The sequence below is a fragment of the Vulpes lagopus genome, chromosome 13 (assembly GCF_018345385.1).
Source record: "Vulpes lagopus strain Blue_001 chromosome 13, ASM1834538v1, whole genome shotgun sequence".
NCBI lineage: Eukaryota > Metazoa > Chordata > Mammalia > Carnivora > Canidae > Vulpes > Vulpes lagopus.
In genome coordinates, this window is record NC_054836.1 from 20,136,140 (window position 1) to 20,163,388 (window position 27,249).

General features: G+C 34.3%; 1 protein-coding gene across 14 annotated transcripts in view; it reads left to right on the forward strand.

Moving 5' to 3' along the window:
- Nucleotides 1-27,249, forward strand: part of PPP1R9A (protein phosphatase 1 regulatory subunit 9A) — a 315,876-nt gene that overhangs the window by 173,844 nt on the left and 114,783 nt on the right. For all 14 annotated transcript variants that reach the window (XM_041728258.1, XM_041728260.1, XM_041728266.1 and 11 more), the window contains exon 6: nt 19,779-19,883. In XM_041728258.1, the coding sequence (XP_041584192.1) occupies nt 19,779-19,883 (105 nt within the window). The remainder of the gene's footprint in view (nt 1-19,778; nt 19,884-27,249) is intronic.

Genomic DNA, 27,249 nt, shown 5'->3' on the forward strand with positions numbered 1-27,249 from the left:
AGAAATATCAAACCAAATGCTAATATTTCTGGTACTTCTGAGAATGACAGAGGTAGAAAGGAAAATAGAAGCCCTAATTCTGCAATGATGATAATTCTGGAGATCACATTTCTCAAAATGCATTCTGTCTAAAAACACAAGTTCTTGAGTGCCAACTAACCCTGTAGAATTAACATCTCTCAGAGAGGAATCTGATAGTCTTTACTTAAACATCCACCTTGGGTAATTAATCTAGATGCACACCTGCACATCAGAAGATTGTTGTTTTATATCTTAGCTTTCATCATCTCAGGCTGCAAGTATCTGTAAAGAGTTTGATCAGTCCTCACTCTGCATTCCTGCTGCATTAAGTTGGGGCTGAAGAAGAGGTTAGCAATAGAAATGAAAGTAGGTCCAAAAATATCAGTCCCAAATTCAAAGGAATGGCATCTTATTTTTTTCTTTTTAAGGAATGCAGAATTTGTCCAGGGCTTTGATTTTGTCCAGGGTTTAAGTATATATCACTTAACCATCTTATCAAGAAATGATAAAGTATGTTGAAAACCATTTGCAAATCTCTGATGGGATACATAGTAGCTTTATTTCTTTTGTAATCCTAAATACACATATTGATAAAACATATTTTCCAAGGGAAACTAAATTGATTTTTTAAATGGAAAGCACAACCAGTATCATCTCTTTCCGTGAGGTTAGGGACAACATCACAGTCAGTAGCCTTATTTGTATTCCCAGAGCACTTGTACAGAGAGGGTCTGAAATGAATACATTTTTTTAGGATTTTATTTATTCATGAGAGACACGGAGACAGAGGTAGAGACATAGGAAGAGGGAGAAGCAGGCCCCATGCAGAGAGCCCGATGCAGGACTTGATCCCGGAACTCTGGGATCACACCCTGAGCCAAAGGCAGACACTCAACCACTGAACCACCCAGGTGTCCCTGAAATGAATCTTCTGAGTGAATGTTCAGTTGATTGTGTATCACATTTAAAGTGGGATTTAATATTTCGTGTTAAAAGGTAATTTTGTTAACAGTCTTCCCCATTTTCAAGTAGTTAAGGAAATAACCTTTTTACCCTTTCAATGAATTATATAATGGTGGTAGCAAAATCTCCCATTATTAATTTAGAAACTGTCTTCCGAGTGAGCTAAAATTTGTTTGTAAGACCTGTGTCATTTCTCTTTAAATTTCATGAAAAGTTTAAAAACTATTCCAGAATGATAGGAAATAATTCTTATTGTTAGTATTCAAACAATATGTAGTTATTATGAACCATCTCTCCTAAGTCAATGGGCCACAAAGCCAAACCAAAATACAAATTGATTAAAAAACAAAAAAGGTAGAAAATTTTGTATTCAGCACATAGCCAATTCCCATTGTTCTGAACTCAGACTTATTTTTCAATCACTCACTTTTAAAATTAGGTTTGTTTTTGGTTAACCTGTTTTCTGATTTGTTGTCCTACATAGATAGTTTCAGTATTTATGCCGGTATGGGTATGAGAAGTTTGCTTTATCAGTCCCAGTGTGCATTTCCTCCACTCTTTTAAATGGATGTTTACCTAGAATGGTAATCCTGCTGTTGTTACAAGAGATGCTTAATAAATGCCTCAGTGAATATATTAAAGGAGGCAATTTGATGAAATGAGCAGAATCTTTGGGAACATATGACCAGGAGTCTTAATTCTGTGCCCTTTACCTCCCAGCTGTGGGCTGTTGAACAAATTAATTTTCTTGTTACCTACATTGCAGGGTTGTTGTAGGCATTAAATATGTGTATGTAAATTAAAACCTTCCACAGCGCTATGAAACTGTTCTTGGAGTAGGAATAAGCCTAAAATATATTTAAAAATAGTTATTATGGGGAGTCTTTTGAAAAACTATAGAAAGATGTATAAAATATTTACAGAATCATAAAATGTTAGAGATTCCAGAGATTCAGATGAACTTTAGAGATCTTTAAATTCATATCTTTCATTTTATGTGTTTAAAAACTGAGGATATAAAAAAAAAAAAAACTGAGGATATATACATGTATATATAGCCTCATTATAGACCTATGGCAGTGTTCATATCTTTTAAATTATTATATTATTATTCCCACCATTGCTGTTGTGTTCGTTTGCACAATACTTAAATATTTGTTGTTAAAATTTACCAGTATAAAAAAATTACAAAATAAACAGTTGATTGCTGCCTCCAGTTAATAATTTCTTTATTGTATTAAGGATTTACAAAGCACTATGATTAGTATGATGCCATTCTTTTGTGGGTATGTTTTCTATTTGTGCATCTCCCCCAGCTTCTCTTTCTCTTTCTTTCTCTTTCTCTCAAAAAATGTAGAATCAATACACACCAAAATATTGAATGGCTCTAGTCTGTGTGGGTATCTTATTTATTTATTTATTCTTAAAGGTTTTTTTTTTAATTTGTTCATTTGATACAGAGAGAGAGAGCGCACACAAGTAGGGGAAGCTGCAGGCAGAGTGAGAGGGAGAAGCAGACTCCCCACTGAGCAGGGAACCCAACACAGGGCTGGACCCTGATATGACCTGAGCCGAAGACAGGCACTTAACTGACCCGGTTACCCAGGCGCCCCTGTGTGGGTATTTTAAAATTTCAGCTAATATAAAACATTTAATTTTTCTACAGAGAGTTTGTAATACTTGTATGTATATTTCAAACTCCAACTAAAAATAAAAAGTTAACATCATGTGGCCTCAGGAAAATTGCTCTTCAGACCTCAGTTATGGACAAAATTAAAGTTCTGGATTAGATGTTTTTAAAATTCTTTTAGCTTTAAAAGGATATGTCTTTTTTTCTTTAACCTTTTTAGGTTGCTTTAGTCCCCCCCCCCTTTTTTTTAGAGAAAGAGAGAGAGAGAGAGAGAGCATGTGTGTGTACATGCACTTGAATGCAAGTGGGAGAGGGGCAGGGGGAGAGAGAAACTTAAAGCAGATTCCTCCCTGGGTGTGAGCCAGATGCGGGACATGGAGCCTGACCCCGGGCTTCATCTTATGACCCTGAGATCATGACCTAAGCTGAATTTAAGAGTATGTCACATAACTGAATGAGCCACCCAGGAGCCCCTTGTCTTAGCTACTTAACTCTATCTAAGAAAATGATTTCAATTTAATCTCAGATTTGGTCACATTTCCTTCAATGGATGTTAAATAAATAGACTTGCCCAGAATATTCTTTTCTCTTTCCTCCCCACTAACTTCCCCCACACAAGAAACCTTTTTTGTTGTGATTGCTTTTCCTCCTTCTAAAATCTCATAAACTCACCATATTTTGAGCACTTTTGAAAATTTGCCATGGGCAATTATCTCTTACATCATCCAGGGTGTAGTTAAAAAGTTTTGAGTCTTCCTTACTTTTTGGTATTATGCCCTACATTCGAAATTTTCCTTTGTCAAGCTTTTCATACCTTTTCATTATGATGCCTGAAATGTCGGAGTGCTCAATAAATATTTGTTGAATGAGTGAATACTTAATGCTTTTATCACTTTCAAAACATTTGCTCAGGCCTAACATTGTTCTCCCCCCATCTCGCCACCTCCCTTCTTTTTCTTCTCTCTCTCTCTTCCTCTTTTTTGTGCTACCCTGCCTCTTATAGAGCAACTGGGAATTTATCTAAGTGACATGACTTGATAGCCATTTCCGCCATCTTTTAGTTTCTTTAGGTAAAATAATGATAACTACAAATATTAAATAATATTAATTTTAGTAAAATAAAACAATAATTGTAATTAAACACACTTATTAAATATTAATTATTTTATTAAAATTAATTAATATTTACTAAAATATTAATGAAACCATTAGCTTTGCTGCCATACATTTTATGATTGGTATGCAGGACACTAATTATTTCTCCAGTCCTCTTTCATGAATGTATAAAGCAAAATCAACTTTATAACACACTTGAAAATTCTGAGAGTAGAATAAGTCATGTGGATGGTACCTGACAAATGATCGTAGTGACTCTGTGCTAAAAGAGGCAAATTAAAAATGCATTTGGGATGTGCTTTGTTTCTGGCTACAATGTTTGTTTCTCAGGTGTTTGTATGCTATCATTTTAGAACACTGTCCTGTTCAGTTTTTTGGAAAAAGTTATCGAATGTGAAATGACGGTGCTATGTAGTTTACCTTCATTCAAACCTTTTAAGGTTTTCAAACATTTTAATTATTTTTTACCAGCTCTTGGGTAACAGCAACACAGAAAACAGATGAAGAGTTTAATTCTTAGTTTCCCCTGCAGCAGAGGCTCCCTCCAGCAGAACCCATCTGTGCCCCTGGGGCGCCCTCAAGCCTGGGACAACTTGAATAGAAACTGCTGTCTTAATTGTGCCCATCTGTCATAATTCCATGGTCGATGGTTCCCCCCCCCCCCCGCCCTGTGCACACACTCTTGTGTCACTCTCCTCATCAAATAGACGGCGTATTCGTCCCTTAGAGAGTTGGGATATTCCTGCTTTGATATGTACATATTTTCGTTTTTATTTTATTTTATTTTATTTTATTTTATTTTATTTTATTTTATTTTATTTTATTATTTTATTTTATTTTATTCATTCATGAGAGACACACAGACAGAGGCAGAGACAGAGGCAGAGGGAGAAGCAGGCTCCCCTCAAGGAGCCTGATGTGGAACTCGATCCCAGGACCCCAGGATCATGCCCTGAGCCAAAGGCAGACGCTCAAGCACTGAGCCACCCAGGCACCCTGATACATACATTTTTTATATACATTTAAAACTTCACTCCCCGTGAAAACTGTGTTGACCAGAGTTCATTAATGTTGCTCCAGCTGCTCTCCCTTTCATGCAGCAATGGTTGCCTTGTTTAGATAAGCCCTGTGAGGTAGAATTTTTGTGTTTCCCCTTCCCAGATATATCGAGTCAGGAGGTAACTATCCAATAACATGAAAAAAAACCTAGAATCACCCAGTTGCTATATTTTTGTTAGCTTTCCTGCCATTGGCTCTGGGTTTTAGATTCAGAGTTGAGGGACATCAGAAATGGGATGGAGGCACCCGAGCAGGAGTTGTTCACTGTTGTTGATTAGCACCCAGCAATAATTACAAACTAGCCAGGTGCATTCCCATAAACTCCATTCCAGGAGGCAGTGTTTTCAGGGAAAAACAGGCTATTTCCTGTGCTGTTCTGTAAAACTTTTGTAAAGCCCAGATTGTCTATATTCTTTGTGTTCTGGGATGGTCTGATTCAGAAAGGTGTCCTTTTAATATTTAGCACCAGAACTCATGCCTTGTCTTTTTTGCTCTTCTAATTATGAACCAAGATTTGAGAGATGATCAGTATCTCTATGCTGTGAGGAAAACCTTTTTCTCTACCATAATAATCATTTATGTGTTAAATACCTTGCTGGCTTATGATCTTGTTGGGTCAGAGTATGGTGCCAATAAACCTGAATTGCTACCCTTTCTTTTTAACCAGTATTATTCCTCTCATTGCCTGCCCAGTCCTCTTTACCTCTCCAACTCCACCTTCTGCTCATTTTTGGTTTCTTGAGTTTGTCTCCACCTTAATTACCACACGGCCTTCCTCTATGAAATGGTAAATTAAAATGTCTCAAAATATCAGACGCCATACAACTTCCCTTCCTCTCTCTCTCTTTTAAATTAAAGGTGGTTTTGTTTCCTTGGTGTTTTTAAATTGTGTATCAGATTTCATTTTTTATCTTTAATGAATGTATCTCTTTTGAAATGAGGACTTTTAAAAGTAAATATTCTTTTAATGAAAATAATAATCAAATAGTACCGAGCTCTCTTCATCCCCTTAATGCTGTCTGTATTGAGGCAGGCAGGAAGAATTATGTAGGATCAGGAACCTGCATTTTAATCATGGGATGCCTCTTCCTCACACTGTTGTGACCACAATGAGCAAATCCGTGCCAAATATCTGTTGTCACTGTCCTAGTTGCACAGAGTGCTTTATAGAGAGCTTGGGTCACTTTTGTCTTCTCAGGGACCATTTCCAGTGCTCTTCATTCCTTTGTGAGTTCCATATTTCCATCTCGTATTATTTTCCTTCTCCCTGAGGGACTGCCTTTTACTTTCTATCACCACGTCTGATGGTGGTGAATTCTTTCAGTTTTTCTATATCTAAAAACACCTTTTTGTTTCACTTTTGCTTTTTTTGAGATATATTATCTTTATATATAGAATTTAAGGTTAACTGTTGGCTTGTTTTTTGTTTTTTTACCTTTTAGTATTTTTTCCAGCCTTTTTTCTTTTTTAGGCACATGAGCATGTGAACAAAAGTATGTATACACAGATGAATTAAGAAAATTAGAAAGTGCTATACATATTGTTTTATTTTCTGCTTATTTAAATTAATTGTACATGAGAAACACTGTAAAATTTCTGTTGAGAAGCAGAAGCTCAAAACCATGTGTATTAATTCCCCCTGTCCTTTTATTTTTTTTGAGACAATGCATTTTTGGCTTCGAATTATAGATTATCAATCCTTGAGTCCAGAACCTTTAGTTATTTTATAGTTACACACATATGTATCTTTAATAAAGAACAAGTGCTATAATGCTTCAGTCTAAAGGAAAAATCTTTTAGGCAGTTTTCACAGTCACTATGAAATGCTATCATCGAGGGTCAAATTAGCATTTGCTAATTTTAGAAAACATCTTAAAGTTTTAATGTAATGCATGTTCATTGTTGAAAATTTAGAAAATAGAGAAAAATATAATGAAAACAGTAAAAATTTCATATAATTTCACCACCTAGAATTGATTGATCACTACTAAATTCTGCTGGTGAATTTCCTTCCAGATTTTTTTCTGTGCATATTATGCCTTTGTTTACTTAGTTAACAAAGTTAAGGATCAGTTGAATATATAACTTTGTTGGTTTTTATACTTTTTATTTATCAGAATAGTATCTGTTGAGTGCTTACTATTTGTCAGGCAGCCTGCTATGCTCTTTATATTTTGTAACTTATTTATTATTGCTAAGAGCTATGATTAAATACGAATCATTATTATTTCTGTCTATATGTAAGGAAAATTTGGCTTTTCTCGGCTAATCACAGCAACTAAATGACAGAGCCTGGCTATAAATCTAGCATATCTGACTTTAGAACCTATACTTAAATAATACATTATGTTATGTCACATCATTAAACATTTTTCTACAATGGACTTTAACGGTACATTATGCTGTTGTATTATATATAGAAACCATTTACATACTGCTATGCTAGTATGTTGTTTCAAGGTGTTGATCAGATTAGCATTTTTACATAAAAATCATTGTGAATATCTCTGATTATTTCTTCAAAATTACTTCCTTGGAGCGGAATTACTGTGTCAAGGTGCATTACATTTTATATGCTTCAGAAACACATTGCTGAGCTGCTCTTCAGAAAGGTTGATGTTTATACCCCCTTAGTGTCAAGAGCAGTCTACTATACCCTCAAGACTGAATATAGTGTTATAAAATCTTTAATAAATTGGTAAGTGAGATATTGTTTTTAAATTTTAATTTCTTGTTTATGATCCTCTTAAGATGTTTACTGGACACCGATGTTTCTTTTTTTCTCTGTAAATTATATTCCATTTGCTTTTTTCCTGTTACATTTCTTAAAACTGCGCTTTCATCTGTTCTTTCAGTGCTAATCTTCACAAATGAGGCAGGTGGTGCCTTCCAAATGCCTTCACTTCTTAACTGCATGGAGCTTTCTCTCCTATTTCTATCCAATTTGATAACAAAAACAATCAAGTACAAGAAACGGAATTAAAGTGCAACTCTAAACTTACACACAGAAATTCTGTATTTAGTTTATACTCTTAATTTGATCAAATTTCTTGCTTTAAAAATTATTTACCTATTTTTTGAGATATCCAGTAAACTTTTCTTAGACCTAATCTTCTTAAAATTTTCAGTGACATACTATAATCGTTTATTTCTAATGAGATCCATGCCCCCTTCCTTGACTTCGTGTTTTTTGTTTTGTTTTGTTTTTTGTTTATGGTGTGTGTGTGTGTGTGTGAGAGAGAGAGAGAGAGAGAGAGAAAGCGAGGAAGAGAGAGAGGGAGAGGGAGACAGCTATATAGATCCTTTTCCTTTTATTTTTCATTCTGTATTATAAGAATGTTTCTCTCTCAAATTAGCTTCTTCAACTCATTTTTACATTCAGTCAGTGAACTGACTTTTTAAAATGACTATAGAAATTACTCCCAAATTATATCTCAATCTTGGTGTATGTAGAACCTATTTACTTATATAACTTATGTCTTATTTTCATCTCAAATTCAACAGAAACTGAATTCCCCTTTTCCTTTTTTTCTTTCTTTCTCTTGATCTGAACAGCCTATTTTTTCTATGTCGACCCTATTTTTCATTACTTTAGATGTAAAATTTTCTAGTCATCCTTTGTTTTTTCATTTATTTTACCGATTTAATATCTTATTGTATTGGATTTTTTTTTTCTTTTGTATATTCCTCAGATTCTTCTTTTGTGTTCATTCTTTGAGCCATATGTCTAGACCAGGTCTTTCTCTTACTATGCTGTAGTTTGTGTAGGGCTTCTTTCAGCTAATCTTTCTTGGTTTGTCCTTACTTTGTCTCAAGATTATTCTGTAATTATCACTTTGTTTGAATAGTCTTTGTGAACAATAATGTATAGTTGGTCCCTATTTTTTTTATTTTTGCCAATCAGAGCCCAAGGTCGTGTTGACTTTGAATACCTATGTTATTTAAGCACATATTCAATTGTCTGCTTCAATCAGGAAGATTACATTATTGTCTGCACTGGCTTCCTTCCCCAACCTCCTTGCACATCTTAGTCAAAATAATAATTACTATGACTACTGTGTATTAGGCCATATAAATACATCAATTACTGTGCAAACCCTTTCCTATACATTTTTGCTAATCATTGAAACCAGTATGGTAGTTACAGTATCTAAACTAAGGATTAATTCAGGAATTTATTGTTGAAGAAACTTGAGGTTTCATAGAAAATGAGATTAAGGGGTGCATGGGTGTCTCAGTTGGTTAAGCATCTGACTCTTGATTTTCGCTCAGGTCATGATCTCTGGCTCCTGGGGTCTAGCCCAGCATGGGGCTCCATGCCCAGTGGGGAGTTGACTTGCCCTCCCCCCCACCCCGCCTCTTCCTTCTACTTACATGTGTGTGCACACATGCGCTAGCATTCTCTCTCTCTGAAATAAATTAATAAAAAAAACCTTAAAAAATAAAGAAAATGGGATTGAGAAAACTGTGGTCTGAGGTAAATGAATGAAAGCATCTAAATAAATATTTGCTAATAAGATAAAACAATCAAAATGAGTTGTAAAGAAAGACTATCAATTACACATTTTAAAGTTTTGCTATAATAGGTACAGTAGTTTATTTACATTTAGTATTTTGCATGTAATGTACTTTTCAGTAAGGTATCTTTTTCTGGGATCCCTGGGTGGCTCAGTGGTTTAGCGCCTGCCATCTGCCCAGGGCGTGATCCTGGGGTCCCAGGATGGACCTGCTTCTCCCTCTCTCTCTCTCTCTCTCGAATAAATAAATAAAATCTTAAAAAAAAAAAGATATCTTTTTTTTTTTTTAAGATATCTTTTTCTAACACCCATCCAGCATTAGGAAAATGCTTGTGAATTTTTGTTTCATCCTCTTGGTGGTGATATGCGTTTAAATGGTGTTTTCCACCCCCTAAAACTTTTTCCAAGAATCTATTGCTTTTCCAGTTTTGAAGATTTAGATTTGTTTACCGTCAAGATTAGAAACCTGGTAGCTCAAGTTATCAGTCTCCTTCATTTCTTCTCCTTTTCACTGTGCTTGTAGGAAGGTGGGTGGGTCTGGATTTACCTTACTTCAAATTTCTTTCTCTCTTCCCAGGTCTACTTTGTAGAAACATTTACTCCCAGTCTGTTCTGCTTTCTAGTTCTTTCCTTTTTCTGCCTTTCAGGCATTGCTTTTACTATTTCTCCACATCACCAAGATTTAAAAATATTCCTAAAACAATATACAAATGGGAAACAGCACTGGGAACTTTCAGTAGATTATCAATAAGTGAAAGCTTTGGGATTGAAATTTAGCTCTAAGCAACTCTGAGACCCAGGTGGAGCCCGGCTGAAAACTTAGCCTCTATACACTTCAATGTACATGCATTTATGTTTGTCATCCATAAATGGATTGATACCACTTCTAAGCATCAATTTTTGGGGGTATATTTCCTTATGACTTTAGTTTTTAATGTTTGTTCTGTTACTTTTCCTAAAGGTAATTTCCAGTAATCTCTAGTCTTTGCAAGAGTCACATTTCCATTTCGTTTTGTTTGTTTATTTTGATGGCACCATACACTATAGCTGATGACTCTCTTGGCTTATTTGCAAAAACACCATGACTTTGTTATGAATCCATCTATTCTATTTTTTCTTTGCCTCAGATTCTACTTGGCCCTTACCTCAAAGAATCAGTAGCTCTTCTCTGTTAATATCAACTTATTTTGTTCATATCTTAACACACTTACTGTAATATTTTGTATACTTTAACACATTCTATGTCTCTCATTCCTGCAACATATACACATACCCTTGTACATTCATAAGTATTTGTGTGTGTGTGTATAATATTCTCAAATAGGAATCATACTTCATTCAAATTGGTATCCCATCTCACTGTTTTTGGAGTATAGTGGGGATTGACTCACTCTTGCTAAATTACTGACTGAATGAATCCATCAAATCAATAAGACAAGCATATTATTTTCTCTACTTCCATTTTTCTTGCTCTTTTGTTATCTTCCTTCTGGTTAGAGTACTTAGAAATGTCCCTTTAATTGTATTTGTTTCATTGCATTTTATCTAAATTATCCTGCACAAGAATGTGTATTTTCAGAAATTTCTTTGACCTTGCTTGTACTTCCTTTATTCTTATCCATTAAAACAATCATCACCCTCATTTTCTTTCACCTCTGATTGCTCTGTCTATTGACAATGTAAAAACCTGTATTTTGCTTTTATTTTTATTTCCACCCCAGTAAATGCTAGCCCTATATTTATTTGCTTACAAAGAAAACCTGTCTTAGAAGTTTTCTGTCTTCAGGCACCTGGGTGCCTTCTTTACTTCTTCAGTATCTGCCTTTGGCTCAGGTCCTGATCCTGGGGTCCTGGGATCAAGTCCCCATCAGGCTCCCTGCCAGGAGCCTGCTTCTCCCTCTACTTATGTCTCTGCCCCTCTCTGTGTGTCTCTTGTGAATAAATAAATAAATAATCTTAAAAATAATTTTCTGTCTTCTATTTAGTAGTCCTTTAGCTCTTCCTTAAATTTTTGTCTTTTCTTTTAAATATCTGCCTTCTCTAATAAGTCACCTTACTATCTTTTCACTTTACAAAAGTATAACAATGATGTTCCTTTTGAGAGTTTGAGCTTTTCAGCTTTACTTTTTTTCTCCCCTGGAAGCTAACTGTATTCATCTTTCAAATTCTATATTTCAACTTTAATTTGGCTTTTCAAAATGCAAAGTATATTTTAAATATTTGAAAGGTAAAGGATTTCTTCTCGCCTTTATCTTCCATAGATACTGGTAAATCAGGCACTTGAACTGCCCTGAAAGTTTCTCAGAGGGCTGCCATGCATTTACAAACACAGTCATTTGTCACTCAGAAGCACTGAGGAAGTACTGCTGTCAAACCAAGTGCTGAGCATATATTGCTTGCATAGCATTCCATTTTCTTTTATGTAAAGGTTAGGAAGAAATAAAGTCATAATTTTGGCCATTAAAGTAATCTCGAATCAACTTAGAATACAACATACTCACTCCTGGCACATCCCTACACAACAAAATAACTTTTATAAAGCAACACAAGGAAATGTTAAATTATATTACACAAATTAAGTATACACATAAACAAAGATAGGAAGTTTAAAAAATTGTAGACAGTTTCTGAGAAAAATATTTAAATGACAGCTGGCCAAGAGAAGATATTGTCACAAAAAAGACAATGGCATAAATAGAATGATAGAAAGGGAACCAATAATTATGACATTTGCCTCTTTTGAGTCTGAGTAACAGCAGTGTATAAAAATGTTATCCTAAAAGGGGGCGTTTAACTTTTGTCCCATCCAGAAAATAAACTACACATGAAAGGAATTGTTTCTTTTCCTTTATTCTCCAAAATGGTTTAATAAGATTAGCAATATGTAATTATTGCTCTGGGCTTAGATGTAAGACCCAAGAAGTTTGTAATCTGTTTGCTTAGGGAGACCTTACACCTCAAGAAATATTAAGCAATTATCTGGTAACATGTAACATTAGGTGAAGGTATAAAACATATGGTGTAGAAGAGGTTCAAAAGATTAAAAAGATCACTAGGCTTGGATATAAACAGATTAATGCTCAAAGAGAAGTTAACATTTGAGCTGAGCCTTCAGAGGAAAACTTTTGAGAAGGCAAAGAAGGGATATGTGGGCATACGTTGTGTAAAAGATACAAAGGCAGGAATGTGAACAGTCTTTTCAGGGAATGGTTTGCCTTACAGTTCTTAGTTATGTATGGATGTTTTTGGACAAAAATGAAAATGTAGTTGAGTTGATACTAGTTGATGGTAATGTGATGTTAGGTAAATAAATGGAGACATAGCAATGTTTATAACAGTATTTTCAGTATTGTTAAGATGCTACATGTCCTTACATTCACCTGTAGATTCAAAGAAACCGCAACTAAAATCCCAGCAGGCTTTTCTTTTTCTTTTTCTTTTTTTCTTAAAAATTGATTAGCTGGTTCCAAAATGCATATGGAAATGCAAAGGACCTAGAATAAAAATTCTGAAAAAGATTAGAGGACTGATTTTACCTGGTTTTACAAGACTTACTATAAAGCCTCAGTATGTGATATTGGTATAAAAATAGAAACATATGGAATAGAATAGAAAGTAAAGAATAGATTGAGACATACCCAGTTAGTTGACTTTCAATTAAAGTGCCTTGATAACTCAGTGCTAAAATGTACAGTCTTTTCAACAAATAGCAGTAAAAGGATTACCTATCCCTATGATGAAAAAAACCTTAGCCACAAATGTTACTACACCATAATTAATTAACTTTGATTAATTAATAGGTCTAGACATAAGAGCTCAAACTCTGAAACCTCTAAAAGAACACAGAGGTGAAAATCTATATTATTTAATCCATTTATTAATATTTAAGGAACCTACCCTCTAGCACAGTAGCCAACCAAAGATTCTTCAACTTGAGCACTGTTTCCATTTCTTATGGATACAGTACTCCAGTCTTGTGCACCCTTGTGAAGGGTGGAGGTATGGGGCACAAATGATAGAAGTTTAAATGTCAGGAAAGATAGTGTGGGATTAAAATGTCAGAATTAGGTTAAGACCCAATTCTGAAGAAACTTGATAGCTATACTAAGTATTATTTTATGGGAATGATGAAGCTAGTGGTGTTTTGGATAAAATTGTTCTTTAAGATGAATTTTTAACATTTTTATTTAGATATAATTCACATGCCATACAGTTCACTTATTTAATTATAGAATTCAGTGGTTTTCAGAATATTCAAGACGTGTGTAACTGTTACCTCAATTAATTTGAGCACATTCTGACCACTCCAGAAAGAAACTCCATATCCATTAACAATTATTTTCCTTTTCTCCCAGCTCCTCCCTCTTTCCCTGGCTTTAGGTACTAATCTACTTTCTGTCTGTAGAGATTTGTCTTTTCTGGACATTTCATATAAACAGAATCACAAAATATATGGTCTTTTGTGACTTTTTTTCACTAGCATAATGCTTTCAAGGTTCATCCATGTTGTAGCATGTGTCACATTACATTCCTTTTTATTTCCAAATATATTATGTTGAATGGCTATAACTCATTTTGTTTATTCTAACATCAGTTGATGGATATTTGGGTTCTTTCTACTTTGGGGCTATTATGAATAATGCTGCTCATGTACAAATTTTTGTGTGGACCTGTTTTCATTTTTCTTAGTATATACCTAGCAGTGGAATTTCTGGGTCATGTGGTAACTCTGTGTTTAACCTTTTGAGGAACTGCTGGATGGTTTTCCAAAGTAGCTACACTGTATTATATTGCCTCCCAAAATGATGAGCCTTACAATTTTTCCACATCCTCATGAACACTTATTATCTTTCTTTTGATCAAACCATCTCCGAGTGCATATGAAGAGGTAGCTTATTTTAGTTTTGATTTGCATTTCCCTGATGGCTGTTGATGTTGCGCATCTTTTCCATGTGCTTCTTGGCCATTTGGGTATCTTCTTTGGTGAAGCGCCTATTCAGATCCTTTGCCCAGTTTTTTTTCTCTTAAGGTATAATTGACATATTAGTTTCAGATGTACAACAGACTGATTTGTATACATTGTGAAATGATCACTACGTAAGTCTAATTAACATTCACACCATAAATAGTTATAATTTTTTTCTTTTTTTCTTGTAATGAAGACTTTTAAGGTACACTTATATAGCATCTTGCAAATATACAATACAGTATTTTTTTTTTAGATTTTATTTATTTATTAATGAGAGACACAGAGAGAGAGACAGAGAGAGAAAGAGAGGAAGGGCCAGAGACACAGGCAGAGAGAGCAGGCTCCATGCAGGGAGCCCAATGTGGGACTTGATCCTGGGTCTCCAGGATCATGCCCTGGGCCAAAGGCAGAGCTAAACCGCTGACCCACCCGGGTTGCCCTACAATAACAGTATTATTAACCATAGTTGCCATGTTGTAGATTACATCCCCATGACTTACTTATTTTGTAGCTGGAGGTTTGTACATTTTGACCATCTTCATTCGTTCCATCCACCAGGCTGATAATGCAGCCTAAACAACTATATCCTTTCTCTCTCTCTCTCTCAAAAAAAAAAAAAAAAAAAAAAAATCCCATTACCTCACCTACACAGTTCTATTTTTTTTTTTTTTTTGTCACTGTTGCTTCTAGCATAGTCTCAATTATCCATGTTACATTTAATTTACAGTTTACTTACCCAACTTCTGGTAGGGTAGATAGGGACTTGATAATTGTCTATCACACACAAGTAATACCAGATTAGTAATACTATTTTTACATCTCTTTAAAGTGCAAATATATACACATTCCTTAACATGATGCAAAGTTAGAGTAACTTCATAACATTTTATTTTGTGTAACTTTGAAACATTTTAACATAAGCAGAGTTACATACATTAAAAGCTATGCTTTATGACCAAGGTTTTAGAGATAAAACTAAGAGTCTTGGAAATCATGTGTTAAGCTGACAGTCTATAAAACTATTGATATAAAAGTTTGTCAGAATTATGACTCAGTTTAGTTAAACACAATTTAATTTTCTTACACTTTTTAAGCTTTATGTAGAGACACTGTTAATCTGATTAATATCCATATCAGAATATTAGGAAGTTCAGATTAGCCAGTCTCTTCATTTGGAAAATACAAACCCACACCTTTACAAAATCATGGAGAAAACATAGCTATGTATTTTAAACCATAATTATTAAATTAGTCTTATTTGTATAAAGATTCACTTTTATTATGTGAACGGGGCTTTTTATAAAAATATTTCTGAGTTTCTAGCAGAATCTCTAAGAAGGATTTTTTCTTAAATGTCTAGCACATTTAAAGTTTTCATTGTATATTAGAATATAAGATTTATGAAAGTGATTACTATTCTCTGTGAACCAGATTATCACTCCTTTAACTTCCAAGACTTTATAATTTAATTTATTAGTACCCTTCTATGTTAGGAATATATTTTATGCTCACACAGTGAGAGAGAACGGCTTTTCTCAATTACAGCAACACAGAGAATTTGTCACTCAGAAACAGCTTTAAGTATTCAAAGAAACACAAAAATTCACCAGCCAAGATTTCACAGGGCTATTTTCCTTCTAGCATTTATGAATTTTTTTATGAAATAGTTTTAGCCCAAAGTAGACCAAAAAATTAAGGATAGCAACTCAAAATTTTTATCATCTCTCACATGAGAGATAACAGATCCCCATAATCCCAGTAGCAGTCTCAAATGGTCAGATTATAAAATTACACTCCTACTCATTTTTGCTACCAGGGGGGAATTATTTATCATTGTTGTTTAGAGCAAACTAGATCCAGAACCAAAAATGGCCAGGACCAGAAAAAAATTCAAAAGTACTACATTAGGAAAAAAAAACACGTTAACAAAGATAGTGTTCTATTACTGCTTTAGAAGCAGTCTGGGGACCAAGCAATTATGCCTGGGCTTAGATAGACCACAATGTGTATTTCTGTGGTAACAGTTGAGTTTGGCTTTGTGAATCCATTCTGGCATCTTGGTGGAAGTTCCAAAGCTGTTGCAGTCTAATATACCTATAAAATGAACACGGATTAGACTTTACTTAACTCACTAGTTAATGAGAGAATTGTGGTATGAGATGTGGTAACTGAGATGTGGTAACTGACTCAAAGGACATTTTAGAAGTATGTTAAAAGCAAGTTATTAAAGTAGTCTTAGAATAACATCACTAAGTTAGATATAAAACTAGTTAATATTCTACAGGGAAATAAACCATGGCCTATGAGATTATCTTTTCTAACAGAAGAATAGTATCTGAATTTATTCAGGACCAAAAAACATCTATAAATTAATGCGAACTTAAGTATATCCAGGATTTTAATCAATTTTAAACAGTGGATCAATTAAAAATACATTCCCCCAAATTATCCTTGGCTGGACCTGTTAAATAATGCACCTATATCATCTTGAAAAAAAATCAGTTGCTCTCCTTTTAGTTCTTATTTTCAAACTTTATTTTTTTTATTTTTATTTTTTTATTATTTTCAAACTTTAAATGACTTTTCTTAACACAGGGCAACAACATGTGATATACTCAACACTTGTCCAGAGTAATTCCAATGGCATAAGTTTTATTGATGGGAAGCATCAGTATGATAAAGATGTCAGTTTTCCCCAAAGTAATTTAAGAATCAGTAAGATTTTATTAAAATCTCAATGAATGTTTTTATAGAACTTGGCAAGTAAGTCCAAAACTAATTATGAAGATGAAAAGCTCAAGAATAGCTCAGAAAAATTTGAGGACAATGAACAAGATGGAGGGAATTATCCTATAAAATGTCAAAACTAATTATGAAGCAATGGAGCGTGCAGAGATAAACAGACAGACAAGTAGAAACGAATAGAAAAACCAAAACATGTTGATGGACATTTGAAACCCTGACAGATGCAGCTAAACAAATCATCGGAGAAAACATGAACTCTTATTAAATGTTATTAAGCCAATCGTTTATAACACTTGGAAAACATAAAAATAGATTACTAACACATACTATATATAATAAAAAATAACTTCCAAGTAGATAACTACCTAAATGTAGGATGGCAAAATTTTAAAACTTTTAGAAGAAAATACAGAATGTTATTATAACCTTGAGGCAGAAAGGGGTTCCTGAAACAAAACACAGAACTACCTGATACAAAACTGAAATTACAAACGTGATTATATTTTTAAAAATTGTTTTCCTCAAAATCACCATTGTTCAAAGAAATGTGAAAAGATAAGCCACAGTTGGGCCAAAGGTATCTGCAACATATTTAATTGAGAAAGTGTTAATATACAGGATATATAAGGACATCTTCAGTAAATTGGTAAGAAAAAAGACACCTAATCCAACAACATCAACAAAAAATGGGTAAAAGACATGATTTAACAGTTTGCACAAGTGAATGAATGACTTAAAAAGATATGAATAAATGTTCAACCAGTCTAGTAATCAGGCAAATGCAATTAAAATCACAGTGTGATGTCTTTTTACACTTATAAGATCACCAGTATTTAAAGGATCAGAATATACCAAGTATTAGTGAGAACGTGGAAAGTCAGAACCTTCCAAAGAGTGCTGTTGAGAATATGCATTGGCATAAGCATTTTGAAATAAAATTTGTCTGTTTAAGTTGAAAAAGCATATGTTCTTTGATTCAGGAATTTTATTTCTAGGTATATATCATGCAGAAACCCACACATGTGCATAAGTAGACGTGTACAAGCAGAACTCATAATGGCTAAAATGGAAAACAATGCAATTGTCTGTCTGCAAATAATGGATGAATATATTTTGATATATTCATAAAAGATGTATGTACAGGGTTGTTAAAATGAGTTTGTCAAGTGGTATTTATATGTGTAGTTAAATCTCATACATAACATTGAGTGAAGCAAACTAAATTGCAGAATGAGAGGCATCCTTCATAATGTTTGAAAATGGCAAATGTACACGTATATTGTGTATATTCATGTATACATATTATTTCTACTTCAAAACATCCATAGTAAGATTGAGCACCAAAATTAGTATGATGGCTACCTCTATAAAAGCAGTGAAGGGACGAGAATTAGAGATGAATAATAAAGGGCCTTAGCTTTTCTGGAATACATTTCTTTAGAAAAAAAAAAATCTCACTCCAGTATTGCACGGTGCTGAGATTTGATAAAGTTGGATGTTTGGTACATGGGTATTTATTACCTAATTCCCTCTGCATTTCTCCATGATTGAAATACTTTAAAGTACTTGAGAAAATAAAAAGAAAGAAATACTTCCTTTCGAGACATAAAAAAAATGGTATATATAAAACATGTATATAAATTTAAAAGCATTATATATATATATTTTTTAAATTTTTATTTATTTATGATAGTCACAGAGAGAGAGAGAGAGGCAGAGACACAGGCAGAGGGAGAAGCAGGCTCCATGCTTGGGAGCCCGACGTGGGATTCGATCCCGGGTCTCCAGGATCGCACCCTGGGCCAAAGGCAGGCGCCAAACCGCTGCGCCACCCAGGGATCCCTAAAAGCATTATAGAGTAAACAACACCAATACTGCATGTAGCCCCTAAACATAAATAAATATATGCATTTATATATACATGTCTGTGCAAACATACATACAGTTAGTTATGAGCATTAAAAATTCCAAGCTTATAACTTGAATAGGAAGGGTTCTCTGCAATTCCTGGTGATGTTTTCTCCTTGAAGAGTAGAGGTGGAAGGCAGGGCTAGGGAAGAGGCCCACAGCAGGTTTCAGCTGGATTTGTTATGTTTTATGTGATTTATTAAGGACAAAAAATGATGTAAGCTTGTCATACATTAGCAGTTAGCAGTTCTTTTAGCAGTTAGCAGTTCCTACCTTTGTAATAGGAATATAAATATTGGGCAAACCAAATCTCTCCATTTAGTATTGCTTATCTCTGTTTTTCAAAACGATCTTTTATTTTTTTCCCATTTTACCCACTTTTTAAGATTTTATTTTTATTCATTTATTTTTTAATTTCTTTTATTGGAGTTCAATTTGCCAACATATAGCATAACACCCAGTGCTCATCCCACCAAGTGTCCCCCTCAGTGCCCATCACCCAGTCACCCCAACCCCCCACCCACCTCCCCTACCACTACCCCTTGTTCATTTCCCAGAATTAGGTGTCTCATGTTTTGTCACCCTCACTGATATTTTCCTAATTTTCTCTCCTTTCCCTTTATTCCCTTTCACTACTTTTTATATCCCCCAAATGAATGAGACCATTATCAAAACAATCTTTTAAAAAACATTATGCATTTGCCTAAAATCAGGAGCTTGTGGATAAAAGACAAATTTTGGGTCAGTAAAAGTATCATAAAAATCAAGTATTTTGTCAACTTATGTGTTGGAAATGGTAATGTACTATCAAAAAAGTTAATTGTGGGTAATTTTTCCCTTTTTCCCAAAGAATACAAGTTAATGACCAGATTGTGGAGGTGGATGGAATCAGCTTGGTGGGTGTCACACAGAATTTTGCTGCAACAGTTCTCAGAAACACCAAGGGCAATGTCAGGTAAATATGTGGCTCCAGATATGTGTAATTTCATTACTTATAATTTTGTTGAATTTTAGTTTTCTAGATGTATGTAATTACAATGAAGATTTTATCTGAATACTCAACATTTGCTCTTAGTTCTTAATCTTTCCTTCTTTATTGTTATTAGTTTATGCAAATATAATTTAGGACCAAAAATTATGCTATTTCAGAATGACATGAAGATATGAAGTGTACAGTGTACAGTATCAATATGGTTAATTACTGAGCTATGTTAGTGTGCCTAACAGCATAAAAGTTCTAAAGTCCTCAACAAATTAAATTTAGACTCTAAATCCTTTCACTAAAACCAGTTACACAGTAAATTGAAATTGAAATGATTGTATGTATATCCAGTGATACATGTTTTTAGATAAATTGGCTTAATTACTTGAGGTTAATAAATGCATTTTTAAAATCTCTTTATAGACTTTGTAGGACTAATCTTTGGTCAACTGTAACTTTGACAATTTAATAGAACAAAGGGTACCTTCTTTTGAACCTTGAAATGTATATATCCTGTCCTGGGGGTTCTGAAAACTGTAGCTTAGAAAATAGATAAGAAAGTAGTTCTGAGCCAACTAAGGTCACGGTGTGAAATCCATTTTATTTGGTCATAGGGCATTTATTTTTAAATATAGTGTTGCTTATGTCTTAATACTTTTCCATCAATCCTATGAAGGAACACATAGGGGATGTTATATAGTGTGGGTAATTATCAAAATGTTTTAATGTTATCAGAATGTGATAACCAAAAATCCTGAAAATGTCAATGAGTTAATATTGCTGTAAAGAGGGTCACATGATAATTTTATTGCAGCATGTTTTTTTGTTGCACAAACATGGGTTTAAGTTTTAGATTTTAGACTTTTTCAGTTGGAAAATACCCTTTTATGCTGAAGGAAATGTTTAAGGAATACAACATCAATGACTTTTATGGATGCTATGTTGATGCTTCAAGACTACTCACAATCCTGAGAGAAGTATGTGAAATAATTGGAAATTGCACAGGAAAAGCCATCTGATGCTCTCTTAGAGACCCGTGTGGGTGGGCTACCTCAGGAAATGGGATTGTCTTTCTTGTTTTTCTCAAGAAAAGACAGCACTTTCCTCTCTCAGTAAAGAACTTGGTTTTAAAGCTGCCTATCAGGCTTTGAAGTTTAAAATTGAAATAAGTAAGATATACATTCAGCTTGTAAGAACATTTTTCTTTCCTTTTTTTATAAGAATATTTTTTGGTAGCGAGGAAGTTTATAGTTACATGAAATCATAGCCATCCTTTTCTTTCAAGCCTCATGTAAATTACAAATGGCCTCTTAAGGATCGATCTCCTGATTTCAGCCTCTCCCTTCAATCTGCTCTCCTCATCCTTCCTCCAAATGGGAGGAAATAATAGCAATTTTCAAATGCAGGAAGGTCTACAATGGAAAAAGGAATGAACTCATTCTATGTCATTCTGGTCCTGGAGGATCTCAACCTGAGGGTAGAAGTAATAATTGTGCGTGTGTAATGTGCCTCTCCTCTTCTGAGATCTTCCATGGCTCTCCATTCTATACAGAACCTAAGCTCTTTATCTTGCTATTAAAATATTTCATCACCCATTCCCATCACTTACCCCTCTCTGTATTCATGTTTTGTTATAGTCACACTGTTGTAGTCATATTCCTTCAAACCTGACTTGGGAATTACTGTTTTATTATTGTGCCTTTTCCTCCCTGTCATTTCTTCTGTTTAAATACTATCTTCTGCACTGAGTGTTATACTATATGTTGGCAAATCAAACTCCAACAAAAAGTATACATTAAAAAATAATAAAATAAAATAAAATACTGTCTTCTGTTTAGAACCTAGTTACCTTGAGGACTGTATTTCAGCTTCTTTATCCTCCAAGAAGTCCTCCTTCAGCCCCCATATCCCCTAGCAATCTCTTCTTCCAGGTAGCACTCATCATTCATACTACTTTTTTGACCTTGAGGTTATAGGATATTACTTTTATCTTTTACAGGCATTCACTTATTTCCTCATTCACTTTGCACAAATTTTGATTATTGAAATGGGATCTTTAGCCCCCCCAAGTTATTTAACCCAGGGTCTTAATTAATTGAATATAAGAAAGCCTTTTCTCAATTTTAACTTATTAAAAATAATATTTGAGTCCTCTGAATATATTTTAGGTGGTAGTTCTTCATAAAATATTAATACAAAAACAGGATCCCAAAACTAGACCTGTGTTTTTAATTAACTTTTTAAAACTGAGAATTTAAAATATATATGGTTTTATATTTCTTATTAATTGGTGACTTAGCTATCACACTTAGTGGATACTGAAATTTATTTTCAAAAAGGGATATCTGAAAAATTAGTAAATTTAGTTTGATTTTTCCTAACTACTAAGCACAGATCTGGGAGGGATGGGAAGCCATGGATCTAAAGATCCAAGTTAGGAGACAGATAGGAAGCTAGAAGTGATGAGAAAAATGAAACAGATGTGGGTGGTGATTATTATACTGAAGTATTAGAGGTCAAGATTTTTACTTATTTCCTAGAAATGTATATGAAATTGGTGCCAGCATTTGAATATGAATCAGAGTCAGACACTGAAGTTCTGCAACTTCATCCACACCTACAGAGAATCATTTTCCATCTGACTTCAGTCTGCTTTATTTTATTGAACTTTAAATTACAATACTTGAGTTTATGAACTAATACTACTAACAAAGACCCCATTAATATGGCATTTTTAACACACTAGAGAAATTACAGGTACTTTGTGATAACTTTCAAGGGTTATATATGTACATCCAACAGTTATATATGTACATCCAACAGTACAGTTTCAACTGTACATCCTTTATATGAGGTAAGAAGTGGGTTCAGCTCAAACCAGGTGACGTTCCTGGGGGATTGAAAGTCTTAGCCTGACTCAAAGTATCAGGAAATTATTATTATTTCCTTCATTTTACTGATGTCATTTAAAACTAAGTACTTGTGGTAAGTATTACACTTACATCATGTAATTACTTTACATAATTGATTAGGAAAGGACTCACAGGACTCAGTTTGTAGTCAGAAATGATGCAACGCACCAGCAGCAGCAAGAGAAAGATAAGCATTAACAGGGTGGGCATGCTGAGCTCAGACACAGTCTTCTTCATCATCCCTCTACTGGGACTCACAGGACTTGTTGGTCTCCAGATGCTAAGCTACCTCGGGCATGTGCATGAAGCATTGGTACCAAGAAGTCCAAAGTCTGTATATGGCAGGGATTTCTCACTGAGATCATTAACCCCCCTCTCCCAGATTCCATCAAATCCAGGTAGAAGGAATAAATCCAATGATTGTTACCAAATAGTTTTGACAGACTAGTCTGTCTTGCTATGAAGCAGTTCATGGACACATATATACAAAACATCATTTATCCCTGGTTGGTACACCTCACAGCTTTGACCAAGGTTTGGTACCATGCTCCAGGCAATTATGATTTGAGTACTTTGTCAATCCAGCTGGTGTCCAAATGAACTCATGCTATATAATACATATTGCATAACATAACGGATTTACTGCTCTCCTTTTAATTTCATTTAAAACGTTTTTATTGGAGCATATTTATTGAATATTTCAACATTACCTGGTGAAAACCTAAAGAGAAAATGTTGTAAGTTATTTAAAAACCTATAATCTTTTTGGTGGTTGGTAGAATGTAACTTGCCAAATGTAATATAGTTAAAAAGTTAGAAAAAAGTTCTATTCTTATTGTCATATCCTGCATTGTGTAAAAAATAGTCCAGATTCGGTTCATTTGAATCAGCAGGTTTATCTACTTAAAATTCATTTTTATATCAGAACATACTAAATGATGCTTATCTTGGAGATCCTTAAAAGAGCCTTATGTGTCTGTTGGTCCACGTAAGGTTGTGGAAAAAATACTTTTAAACTTGAAATTATAAAGTCATTAGAAAAAATAATTAGTTTGAAAGAGATAAAAAATACTGGTTGTTATCTATGGAAAGAAAGTAGCAATCTCTAGATATTGGGAGACTAATTAAAAGTTATACAATACAAACTACCTTCCATTTATTTATGGATGTATAATTTAGTTTTCTGTGATGTTGTTTTGCCAGAGAAGTCCCAAATGTAGACATTTGACTAATTTCTTCTGTTATATCTCTGTGGACAAAAGGAAAAATGTGTTTGAATTATAGTATAGCCAGAGAATAGGTACAACCATACAGCTGATTCTGTTACAAGTTATAAAATATTATTTAATGTATTCACTGATATTTCTTTATGCACTTAGTACTATGGATAATTGTCTTTCTCTAGTAACTACCTTTTTTCACAGGAAGCCAGACCTAAGGGATTCAGATTCTGCCTTAACCATTTAGATGAGTTTATGGAAGTGTTTAAATCTCCCTGTGCTGTAGTTTCTTCATTTATAAAATGGGTGTCATAGTAGTACCTTCCCTATACATTTGAGAGGCGTATTAAATGAGTTAAAACATATAATGAATGCCTAGAAAAAATAAAAATTTGGTGAAATCTTAGTGATTATTATTTTCTTCTGAAAACTCTGATTCCTTCTTTTTTTAATAATAAATTTATTTTTATTGGTGTTCAATTTGCCAACATACAGAGTAACACCCAGTGCTCATCCCGTCAAGTGCCCCCCTCAGTGCCCGCCACCCATTCACCCCCACCCCCCGCCCTCCTCCCCTTCCATTACCCCTAGTTCGTTTCCCAGAGTTAGGAGTCTTCCATGTTCTGTCTCTCTTTCTGATATTTCCTACCCATTTCTTCTCCCTTCCCCTCTATTCCCTTTCACTATTATTTATATTCCCCAAATGAATGAGAACATATAATGTTTGTCCTTCTCCGATTGACTTATTTCACTCAGCATAATACCCTCCAGTTCCATCCACGTTGAAGCAAATGGTGGGTATTTGTCGTTTCTAATGGCTGAGTAATATTCCATTGTATACATAAACCACATCTTCTTTATCCATTCATCTTTCGATGGACACCGAGGCTCCTTCCACAGTTTGGCTATTGTGGACATTGCTGCTAGAAACATTGGGGTGCAGGTGTCCCGTCATTTCATTGCATCTGTATCTTTGGGGTAAATCCCCAGCAGTGCAATTGCTGGGTCGTAGGGCAGGTCTATTTTTAACTCTTTGAGGAACCTCCACACAGTTTTCCAGAGTGGCTGCACCAGTTCACATTCCCACCAACAGTGTAAGAGGGTTCCCTTTTCTCCGCATCCTCTCCAACATTTGTGGTTTCCTGCCTTGTTAATTTTCCCCATTCTCACTGGTGTGAGGTGGTATCTCATTGTGGTTTTGATTTGTATTTCCCTGATGGCAAGTGATGTGGAGCATTTTCTCATGTGCTTGTTGGCCATGTCTATGTCTTCCTCTGTGAGATTTCTGTTCATGTCTTTTGCCCATTTCATGATTGGATTGTTTGTTTCTTTGCTATTGAGTTTAATAAGTTCTTTATAGATCTTGGAAACTCTGATTCCTTCATGTAGATTGTTTAAAAACTGAGTCGATTTTATAGCCATTTCTAACAAAGGCACAGGATCTTATAATCTGTAAATGGAAACCATTGTTAGTGGTTTCTCCTTTTAGTTCTTTTGGAAGTATCAATATAAATCTTTTCTCCATCTCTTGATTTTTCAGTTTTAGATCAAAATTTAATGGTTGCTTATTATAAAACTTTCACCCCTTAGGGGTTTTTTTAGTTAAAAACTTTTGCAAGAGTTTATGACATTTACTTTTTATTCTGTGGTTACAGTTGCTTAGGTAGTCTTTCTATAAGTTAATTCAAAAGATTAAAACCAACAAGTAATATTTACAATGTTATGGTTATGAAAATATTATTCAATCTAGAATTAAGTGGTATGACTGAATTGATAGAAAATGAAATGCAATTTTATGTCATTTGATCTGTGTCACTTTTAAGGCATAAAAGTTCTAATGGAATTTGACTTATTTCTAGCCTTCTTGATTTCCTCTAGGTCATACATAGCTGCCAGCATGCTTGCATGTCTGAAAATGTATTCTTTGGCCCTCAAATATAAGTAGGTATAGTATTTGAGTTCAAAATACTTTTCTTTCAGTATTATGAAGATATTTTCCATTATCTTTTAGTATCTGCATTTGGTAAAGAGAGATTTTATATTAATCTGATTTGTAGTCCTTTATGGCTTTCTGTTTTGGATTTTTTTCCCCTCTTAATTTGGTTTTTGAAATTTTTGTCAGACTATAACTAAATCTGTTTGTTTGTTTGTTTGTTTTGCTTGGAACTCAATCTGAACACTTGAGTTTGGGAAATTTTCTGTTATTATCTTATTATTTTCTGTATTTATTATTCAATGCCTTGATCTTATCTTCTTAAACCAGTATTAATGGGGGATTAGATGCCTTGGCCATATCCTCTAACATCGTATTTTCTCTCAGGATATCCATCTTTTTACATTTTTGTTAGTACATTCTAACAATTTCCACAATTTAGTCTTCCAGATTACCAATTTATTGGTAAACAATGGCCTTTTTTTTTTTTAAGCTTTTCTGGGCTATTTTCTGTTTCCTTTTATTACTTTAAGCTTTGTCCTCTCATGTCCAAGCTTGAGAGTTACTCAACTTCCTACTTGAGATCTTCATGTGGCTTTCAGCTTTAATTAAATTTCACATAGCACATCAAATGTAATATGTTCAAATTATTATCCTTTATTTGTACCATTCTCTGTCTTGTACCCTCCTCCAAAAAAAAAATCATATGATCTTTACTTGGATGATTCCCTCTTATCAAGTCTCAATTTGAAAATCACTCTTTAAGTGAATGAATTCTTCTTATATTATGCTATGTATGTTGTCCAAACCCCAAGTCAGGTTCTATCATGTTACCATTTTTCTACATAGCATCCATCAAATGATCCCCTGATGATCCTCTTTTTCTGGTTTTGCTTCTCTTGTTCTGTCCTCTACCACGTTGACTCTTGACTAGCCTTGATGATTGGAGTATCGAGGAAATAGTGATATATGACTTCTGAGGCTAGACTATAAAAGGCATGTGGCTTCTACTTTGGTCTTCTGGATCACCAGCTCTAGAGAAATCTAGCTGCCATGTTGAGAAGACATTCAAACAGCCTTATGGAGGAAGAACGTAAGCCTGCCAACAGCCAACAGCAACTTGCCAGCCATGTGAGGGCGGCACCTTAGAAGGAGATCTTCCAGCCTCAATAAAGCCTTCAGATGACTGCAGCCCCAGTCAACATTTGATTGAACTTAGTGAGAAGCACCGAGCCAGAACTGCCTACTCAAACATCTCTTGAATTCTTGACTTA